The 9,903-nt window shown below is 33.3% G+C and overlaps 1 protein-coding gene across 1 annotated transcript; it reads left to right on the forward strand.

The window, feature by feature from the left end:
- The first annotated feature begins 279 nt into the window (after positions 1 to 279).
- Positions 280 to 5,293, forward strand: LOC125866410 (uncharacterized). The gene is made up of 4 exons (XM_049546806.1): positions 280 to 525; positions 2,037 to 2,208; positions 4,686 to 4,802; positions 4,941 to 5,293. The coding sequence occupies exons 1-4, from the start codon at positions 401 to 403 to the stop codon at positions 5,091 to 5,093; spliced, it is 567 nt and encodes a 188-aa protein (XP_049402763.1). The 5' UTR covers positions 280 to 400; the 3' UTR covers positions 5,094 to 5,293.
- Positions 5,294 to 9,903: the final 4,610 nt, after the last annotated feature.

Genomic DNA, 9,903 nt, shown 5'->3' on the forward strand with positions numbered 1-9,903 from the left:
GATCCCAAATCAAACTAAATATTTTTTTTTAGTTCTATCTAAGCTAGTAATTCTCTAAATGTAAATGAGAAATATATGAAAGTCTAAATTTTGAAAATGCATACACGTACGTATTTATTTAACAAATATAGTTACGGTAAAAATATAATTACTATAATTTTAATCAGTTAATGATTAACGATTTACCCAATAAAGAAATTGAGTAATCCACCACTAACTTTAAAATTTTATTTGTTCACCAAACATTAATCCGATAATCCAAATCTCCAATTTTGGGATTGAATTGTCGTTATGGATCGAATTTGAACTGCAAAAAGGAGAAAAGTTGTTTGACTTGTCAAAAGAGGTGGAAATAAGTACTAATTGAGTTTCCAATTAGGATTTTTATAGGAAGAAAAATATGCTGTGTGTGGAGATGGGAGACGACAAGGTGAAGAAGGAGGTGATGGAGATATTGGGGATGTCCCAAGTGCTTCCTCGTCTCGTCGTCTTCGATCTCGATTACACTCTCTGGCCTTTTTACTGGTATACTTATCCCTTTCTCTTTTCTTCTTTCACTATTCACCTAATTCTGCTTTTAGGTCAGGCATGCAAAATATGTGTTCTTTCGGAGTTAATAATTTGTATACCATTTACGATAAATATATTCATCTAAGGCAAATTTGAAGTATCTAGCCAGAATTAATTGGTGATAGTAGAGAGCTTTTAGTTGATGATGTTTGTTGTTAACCGTTCAGGCATGTAGTTACAACTGATGAAAGAGAAATACATCACGGGTGGAGCTAAGTGGGGGTTCGGACTAACTTAGTAGCTTCTGTAGATTCTGTATTTGTATCAGAAAATTAAATAAATATATATGTATATCAACTTGTGAACCCTTAACAAAACTGATTGACGGCTCAATGGTAAGGAAGGGGGCGTGGGAATGCTTTCACACACTAGATTTGTGCATTAGAACCCCACTATCAACAAAACTCCTAATCCTGGCCTCGCCTTGAACCCCGCCTTTGAATACCATGACTGAGAAGACTCATTTTACATATGCTAATATCCAATTCCTTAAGAGGATGAAACCTTTGATATGAAGAGCAGTCAGTTATATAAACATTTCAATGCCAAAAACTATGATGGTGTAGATAAAAGGTCTTAGTGCAGTTCTGTGCTCTCTATTTTGTTTGGAAGCTAGTTACAGAGCTTGGTCCATAAAAGTCTTAGTGCAGTTTTGGCATCTCTATTTTGTTTATACACTAGCTACATAGCTTGGTCGATAAAAAATTGATTAATGGTGAGCATGTTTCCTGTTCTATGGGGGACTTCTTGGTTTTAATTTTTTGAGGTCATTATACTTCTGCAAATAAATACATGTAATAGTTGATAGAAGGATTAAAGTTTTATTACTAATAAGGTTTGATTACTAGTGAAAGACGATTCTCTAATATAAATAAGCAAATACCAATGATAGATGAACGAAAGTTCAGTTACTAAAAGATAGTGGTTTAGTAAACTTAATAGACCAAAGGATATCAAAGCCAACAATGGCTTGTGATGCCATTGGTCGAAATATGAAGGGAGATTATCCATCAGTTCCATGTTACAAATATGGGGATTTGAGAAGTAAGAGATGTTTGAATGATGAGAATTTCGTTTATGTTGAGGTTTGCTTCGAGTTGGCTGATATATAATGATATTGCCCAATACTTTGACTTTGTAAGTGGGATTGCTTGGAGATCTGCTCATTGTTGATTACAAAGGTGGATTCTTGGGACGTATTTCATAACTTTCTATACTTGTGCTTTTGAGAACCAAAATTATATAAACAACTCTCGAGCTCTTTGTCACTAAAAAATGTTTGAAGTGAAAGTCATTGTCCATAGTACCTCTATGTCTTGACTTGAATAGTTTCCTTACCTCTTTCTTACTTAAAACGTTACGCCATTGTGTCTACTATCAACATTGCTTTTTTTTTTTTGTTGTTGTTTTTGTTAAAATTTTGCTTAGACTTTGCTGTCTTATATTTTATATCTGTTATCATTTAGTGAATGTTTCTCAAAACAGCAAATGCCATCTTTATATCCTCATGGAAAAGATATATTATTTGCCCTGAAGGACAAAGGAATTAATATTGCTATTGCCTCAAGATCACCGACTCCTGATATCGCAAACACTTTTCTTGATAAGTTGGGGCTATCATCATTGTTTGTAGCAAAGGTGAGATAGTGGAAGTTTTTACACTAATTTTCACCTTTACATTCTTTAATTCAATCACATGGCAACTTTATTCTCCATTTTGGTTATTTAATTTCTCTTTTACAACAAATATCTACTTCCTTTTGTAGTGTTAATGGACTTTTGTCAACTCCTCTCAGTTGTTTTAGAAAGCAAAATATAGAAGGAGCAAAAATGTAGAGAAACAAATTAAAAGAGTTACTCCCTTTGTTTCACTTTATGCATTTGTATGTGACTAGATATGGAGTTTATAATGAAGACTTCTGAATATTGTGATTTTAAACTAAAGCTCTGTATAACTCATGGAAAGAACCCACTGAATCTTATGGTCGTAAACGTGCTGTGTCATTCTATAAAGGAGTGTCATTAATGGCACAATGGGAATGTTGGAATTGAAAACATACTAAATATAGTAATATGATATTCTTTTTAAATAATCTACGGAAGAGGGACAAAACTACCCTCCAACTATTTGATATAGATCAAAAATACCCTTTAACTATTTTTGGGCTCAAAACTACCCCTCCGTCTAACTATTGGATCACTTCTACCCTCCCTTTTAACAGTCTAATATGTGGCACCCAACGTGTAAATAACAAGGCCACATGGACGTCCACCTAAGCACACCAATGTGACTAATCACTACAGAAAAAAGCCTAAATTGAGGGGGTTTATTTTACATACAATGGGGTTAGAAACCCCGGCAGTTTGCTGTAGCAGAGGCTTCAATAACCCCCAGAATTAGGTCTGCCATAATTAAGTTGTGGGGGGTTTTCACTAAGAATGAAATTAGGACTATAAGAGGAGGTCAGGGTTTTTAATAGGTGGGTGGATTAGTCAAATTGGTGTGCTTAGGTGGACATCCGTGTAGCGTTATTATTTACACGTTGGGTGTCATGTATTGGTCCATTAAAAGGGAGGGTAGAAGTGATCTAACAGTTAGACGGGAGGGGTAGTTTTGACTTTTAAGCCCAAAAATAGTTAATGGGTATATTTGATCTATTTCGAATAGTTGGAGGGTAGTTTTGGCCCTTTTCTGAACAATCTAAAATGCAAGTAGGACAGATAAATTGAAATGGAGGAAGTATATTAGCACGTCTTCATATGGTATGCTGAAGTTGAGTTGTGCCCCATTTAATTAAGAGTTGTAGTATTGTATGATACATGTACTCGTATGCAGTACATTCTAATAGATGATGTCCTTAGTATGGGCATGTCAGTATGTTTCAACTTTTAGTGGATTTTTAAAAAATATGCATGAAGTACCCACACCCTTATTGTCCCAAGGACTTTGATCTAGTGGGAAGAGTGCAACGTTTAATGTGTGGGTTAGTCACATCTCACGGGTTGGAACTTCGTCGCAGCCAAAAGCCTGGTATTTAAGAGGAGAACGGTAGAGGGATAAACCCATTATCCAGCCAGTTTCAAACCAAGTGCTTATCAAAAAAGAAATAACTCACCCTCCCGTTTGACATTGACACCAAAGTCCAAACAGTATGAAGGATCCATGTAACATAGATAGCACCTATTTTTGTGGTAAAGCATGTTGCCACAAATGCTAGAAGACTTGGTGGCTCATATTGTAACATGTATCTTTTACTAGGAACATGAAGGACATGATTTCGTTGTTATGAGTAGGTTTACAAGAATGGAGTCTCCAGTGGCTGGGAATTAGAATGCGCAAAGCTGAAAAAAAACCATGAACTAGGATTTTGAAATCTTTAGAAGTAAGAAGCTTTTTTAAAGGAAATAAAAAGTATGACATAATGCTCTTACAGCTAATAGTATAAAAATTCTTGCACTGATCGGAGATTAAGCAAATTGCATGGTGAACCAAGTCCTTGTGACAAAAAGAGAGGAGCTAAAGTAAAAGAGATGATCTGCCAATGATATTAGATTAATGCTTTATCTGCAGTACTCTAGCTAAGCTTTGAAGGCAAATCCCAGTAAAATCTCCTACTCCTACAGCGAGTAGTTTTATTATGCCAAAGAGCCCTAAAGAGAAAAAAACTAATGGATCATTAATTAGGTATTAACACTGCAAGTATCTAAATTTATAGGACGATCTTCTCTGAAGTCTGAAACACTTGTTGTCAACTAAAGGAACTCTTTTCAAGGAAAGAATAAACAATGAGTCCGGAACATAATGGAAAATAAATTAAAACAACCTGAATAAATGAAACCAACTCTAAAGCAATGTTGTGGTAGTAATGCTACACTTCTTTGTCAACTGTTATGCACTAGAATGGTTCACATTTTCAGGTGATTTTGTCATGTATTGCATTCTCTGCAGATAGGGTTCCTCAGTCCTTGGGGGAGGATCACTTTGAGAACTCTATTTGCAGCTGGTGTTTTTTTTAAAAAATAACATCATGACTGAGGCAAGATCTTTTTTTTTTCACGGACATAAAGCTGCTGATATATGTTGGTTTCCGTAATCTGAATGCTTAGAGTTGCAGGAGATATTTTCCAGTTGGACACACAAGACCGAACACTTTCAAAAGATCAATAGGAGGACAGGGGTGCCTTATAAGGAGATGCTGTTTTTTGATGATGAGGATCGTAATATAGAGGCGGTAAAATATCTTCATTGTGAATTTGCTCCCAGTTATTATTAGTTGATCTTTCTATTATTTCCAACCTGTTGCCTGAAATATTATTTGTAGTAATGTCATGTAATTTGGAGACTCACATGGTTGTTTTATTCTTGGTAGGTTTCAAATATGGGTGTGACTAGCGTATTGGTGGACGATGGGGTAAATCTTGAGGCTTTGCGGCAAGGGCTCTCAGAGTTTGCTCAGAATTCATCTTTAGGCAAAAAGAACAAAGAAAAACGATTAACAGATTCATCACAAAGTGAGTGTTAATTGCCGCTGAAAATACTTATTTAGTGGCAATTAAACTATTCTCGTTAATTAATTTCCCCTAAAGATCATTTTTGGCATAGTGTGAGTTACTGTAATCCAACTGTCACAAGATCCCCAGGCAGTTCAGGATTTACATTTTTCTACATTTATAAAATTCTTTTATGCCAATAATGAATTGTTTGAATTCTCAACACCCATAACTTGTCTAAGAAAGGTTAATTGAAACAGTTTAAAACCTTTTTTGTTCAAAAAGTTTTGAATTACAATAAGTTGACCTCCTGTTAACTGTAGACTTTCGTTAATGATGTGTGAATATCAGTACATGATTATATAAGGATTGTTTGGTTTGTGGGGAAAAGGATAATGATCATATACAGGATTATTTTATTTGACCTATGGTTGAACTTTCGATTTCAGGATTAACAATCCCAAGATTATTTATACCACAATTGTGGTGTTGTTTTCATATTATACCCATAGTATGTTTGGTCAATCGTTTAAAATCAGTTTATTTTGGAGTATTTGGCCAAATTTTTCAAAAAGATCTGTTTGAAAAAAAAAAACTATCTTTTTAGCTTTTGAAATACAGTTTTTGTTACTCTCAAAAAAGACTCCACATTTTAAAAATAAACACCTATACAGAAAAAGGGTTTTCTAGATAGCTGTACAGACAACAAAAAATGGTTGTATGTATATGTAAGTAATTAATCTATAATATTGTATAAATAGTGTATATTGTGTATATAGATGATAACAGTGTATCACAGATGTATATACATGCATTTACTCGGATCCCCCTCGAAAATCTCGACCAACACAAATTCCTTCTAAACAGTTCCAAATTTTAGATATGAGTTCCTTGCGATGTTTCTAGTCTTTTGATTTATTATTCACTCGATACGATTCACGTTTGCGGCACATTGAATTTTAAAATCAAACTTTGAAGAAGCTTTAAAGGATGAATATGGAGTTTTTCAATTTCGACCAACTCGAATCTTCTCTAAACAATCTCAAATTTTAAGTATGAGCTTCTCTTGATGTTTCGATAGCAAATGAATTTCATACATCGTACTACACTTGTGCTTATAGGCTTTTATTGATTGCATGCTTCATATATGATTAATATTCTGTCCTAGGAAAACAACAAGTGTAAACTCAATCTGTTTTAAATCATCAACAGACAATATGTCTTTTCATGGTCCTGTAAATCTGAATAGTTCCAACAAGTTTGCAACAATTTTAAGAAGGAAAGAAGAAAACGAAATTGTACTTCATTTGCAATTAAAAGTGGATGTGGTCATTTATCATAATAGTTGATAATTGGGTTATATTAGGTAAGAAATTTTGACTCAACATATATTTTGTCTAATTTTCTCAAAATAGCACTTTTCCATTCAAAAAGCTTGGTCAAATAAACTATCTATGTGAGATTACTATTCTAAAATATTTTTAAAAAAATTGGGATAAAATATCAAAATGACAATGATACCCCTCTCAATACATTTGATAGTTTAGGTCAAATTGGAAATAAAAATTTATTTAAATTTATCGTGTAAAACCATTGTGTTCCAAACACACGCAAGTGAACGTGGTCATACAAGTAATATAAAATTTTAAGTTTAGATATCATACCTACATAAATTTGTCGATTAACTATTTAGTAAATTAAATTATTGTTAATTATTTATTCCAGTGGAAAGTCGAAATTATATTTTGAATTAACTGAACTAAAAATAAAAAGAAGTTAACCAATGAAAATTAACCAAGGAAGAACATATTTTTTTTGTTATCAATGAGATGAAATCGATCTAGATCAGTCGATTCACGAGCAATCATGTTGATTAATCACTCGAACTGACTCTTAGTTTTTATTGGATTACTAGTTGGAGGCTGATAATACTTTATTCAGCGTTCTGCTAACAGCTCTATGACAATTCGATTATTCCTAATGCCTATTTTTCTATGATCGTCGATCGATAGTAAAGTGCATGTGATATATCATCAATATCAACTGCAAGGCTAACATGTACATTCCTATACATGTTAGCTAATTATTTCCCTTTCCCTATAAGAATCACAATCAAACTCTAATATTTCTTATTACACTTGCAAATTTCCTCTTTTTTAATCTAATTTACGAGTCACAGATAGTATTTGAATGGTATTCAAACAAACAAATAATTAAACTGAAGAAGAAGTAACCACACGAGCCATAGTACGACTATAAATATCTTAACAGGTCAATTCTAGTTCATATGATAATAATTGCAATTACCATAATTCTAGGTGAGAAATTTAACTCTACGTAGACATGAAGGAATTACAATAAATCATCCAAAGAAAAATATCAAAATAAATAAATATGAAGAAGAAAAGATGAACCTAAACTTCTCTTATTCCACGACGGCTTTTAGCTTTTTCTAGGTCAAAAGATATGTTAAAATTGTATTTATGGAGTAATAATAATAACAATAGGCTTAAGAAAAAGTCTCAAACAAAATAATTAAGTCCTTAGATGAAAAAATTAGGACCAAAAATGGCTTGCAAGTTGCAATGACACCCGCAAAGTCGCTGGGGGGGACGTTGTAAGCAGGGGCGGACCCACATGTTGTTCAGGGGTTCACCCGAACCCCCTCAATAAAAAATTACACTGTATATATAAGGTGAATTTTCTGGATTTATGTGGATATATATTTTGAACCTCTTGAATGACAAGATGAAGGAGATAGCCCAGCGGCAGCTCCCTTCAATATTAAGCCTAACGTCTAGGGATCGAATCCTTGGGTTAGCGCTTTTTTTTTTTTAGTTTTTTACTTTCAGTTTTTTTTTTTAATAAAAAGTGCTAAAATGTGGTGTTAAACCCAAAAAATTCAAGGCATACTCCCATTCCTAAAAGCTATTAACTTTTTCACTTTCTAAATCCCTAAATCACTTTCTTGTTCTTCCCCAACACTCAAAACTCAAATACTAAAATCATCTCCCATAATATTCTATTGTTGATTTGACATATTTTAAAGGGCTAACTTTTTGTTTCACTGTAATCACTTATGTTAGTTTCGGATTTCTTGTAACGAAACTAACTTTTTGTACCTATAAACTATATACTACTTCCTTGAATTTTTTTTTGTTGGCTTATTTACACGTTTATACTTTTATTTTTCGAACCCCCTGAACGAAAATCCTGGGTCTGCCACTGGTTATAAGGCATTCTGCCAAATGCAGCTCTTCTTAATTATTCTTCTTCCTTGTTCTTCAAAAATTTCCACGTAGCCAAATTGTCAATTACACAGTGGATTATAGTGTTTTTAAAAGTGTTTTCAGGAAAAGTTTCAGGGGTGGAGAGTATCAAAAATACTTTTGAACACAAAGTGAAGACACAAATCCTAGAATTTAGGTTGCAAGTCCCATAGTAAAAACAAAGGTCCGATCCTAGAGGTAAAAACACATACCTTGGGCGTTTATTTTGATTGTTATTGTTTTAAAATATTTTTTTGCTATAAATCATCTTTATTATTATTATTATTATTATTATTAGTATTATTAATGATGTCGTTGTTGTCGTCGCCGCTGCCGCCGCTACTTCTGCTGCTGGTTGCCGCCGCCGCTGCTATTATTATTATTATTATTACTATTACTATTATTATTATTATTATTATTATTTCATTATTATTATTATTACTATTATTATTACTATTATTATTACTATTACTGTTATTATTATTATTACTATACACAAGAATTTTAACATAGTTTCTCAGACTGCATGGTTTAATTATTTTACCCAAGCAAAGGGCCTGTCAAGAAGCTAATACATACTTTTATTGAGCCCATGTGTCTAATAGTTCTAACCGGGTATCAGGCGCCCTACTTATCAAACTCTTTTTGGGGCTAAAAACCACAGCTCATCAGACGGAGTCACAAAGACAAAGCCAATAAAAGTAGTACTAGATCCAACTGTACCTCAATCTCAGAACCAAGTCGAGAAGTCATACTAAAATTCTTCTATATTTAAATAAAGCTTAGATCCGTTCATGGTCTATATAAGAGAGAAGTTAGTTATCCGACATATATATAATTTTTTAGCCGTGACTATATTGGAGAATTTATAAAAGTAAAAGACAGGAAGAATGAGAAAAGAAAGTACCTTGTTGTTACCAAACCGCACACTTTATTATTCCGGCCAAAATACGGCAAGCTTACAAAACTTAGTAAGAAAAGCTTATAAGAAAGAGAGAGTGCAAAACGGAAGAGAGGGTTTCTAAAACCTACTCCTTAATTAAAGAAAAACAAACTTATTTATAGGAAAAGAAAGCATCTTTGTACAGGATACTGGGCCCCTATTTGGGTCCAAGTAGCAGTGTATCTACTGTTGAGCTACAGTGTTGCTACAGTAGTCCGGGCTTTTTACTGTTCCGGAAAAGCTTAACACTGCTACATCTTGTCCTTTAGTTTTGCCAAAAAATCTTCGGCTTTCTTCAGTGCATCTACTGGACTTTCTTCTTCATATGGTTGAGCTTCGTGCATATCTTCACTTGTTTCAATATGCATTGATGAATCTGATTTTGTGTAATGAGTTAGATTTAGAAGAATCTTTTTCTTTACTTATTATAGATACTTCATAATCATTTCATCTTGTTCTTCTTCATCATGATTAGAAATTTTTCTAGCCATATGTTTTATGGAGGTTGAATCATCAGTCATAATTTCTTTATTAGGAATCAATTTATAAGCGTGTATGGTTTTTGTTATTAGATCCAACAGTTCTTGTCCGTATATAGACTTTGTTTGAGGATCTTTCTTCATCAACTTG

This window comes from Solanum stenotomum, chromosome 5 (genome assembly GCF_019186545.1).
Source record: "Solanum stenotomum isolate F172 chromosome 5, ASM1918654v1, whole genome shotgun sequence".
In the NCBI taxonomy this organism is placed as follows: Eukaryota; Viridiplantae; Streptophyta; class Magnoliopsida; order Solanales; family Solanaceae; genus Solanum; species Solanum stenotomum.

Bases quoted from the DNA above. Each gene is read 5' to 3' on its own strand.
- LOC125866410 (XM_049546806.1), top strand. From the start codon at position 401: ATGCTGTGTGTGGAGATGGGAGACGACAAGGTGAAGAAGGAGGTGATG. The intron at 2,209-4,685 runs GTGAGATAGTGG...TTAGAGTTGCAG, and splicing joins CATCATTGTTTGTAGCAAAG to GAGATATTTTCCAGTTGGAC. The intron at 4,803-4,940 runs GTAAAATATCTT...TATTCTTGGTAG, and splicing joins AGGATCGTAATATAGAGGCG to GTTTCAAATATGGGTGTGAC.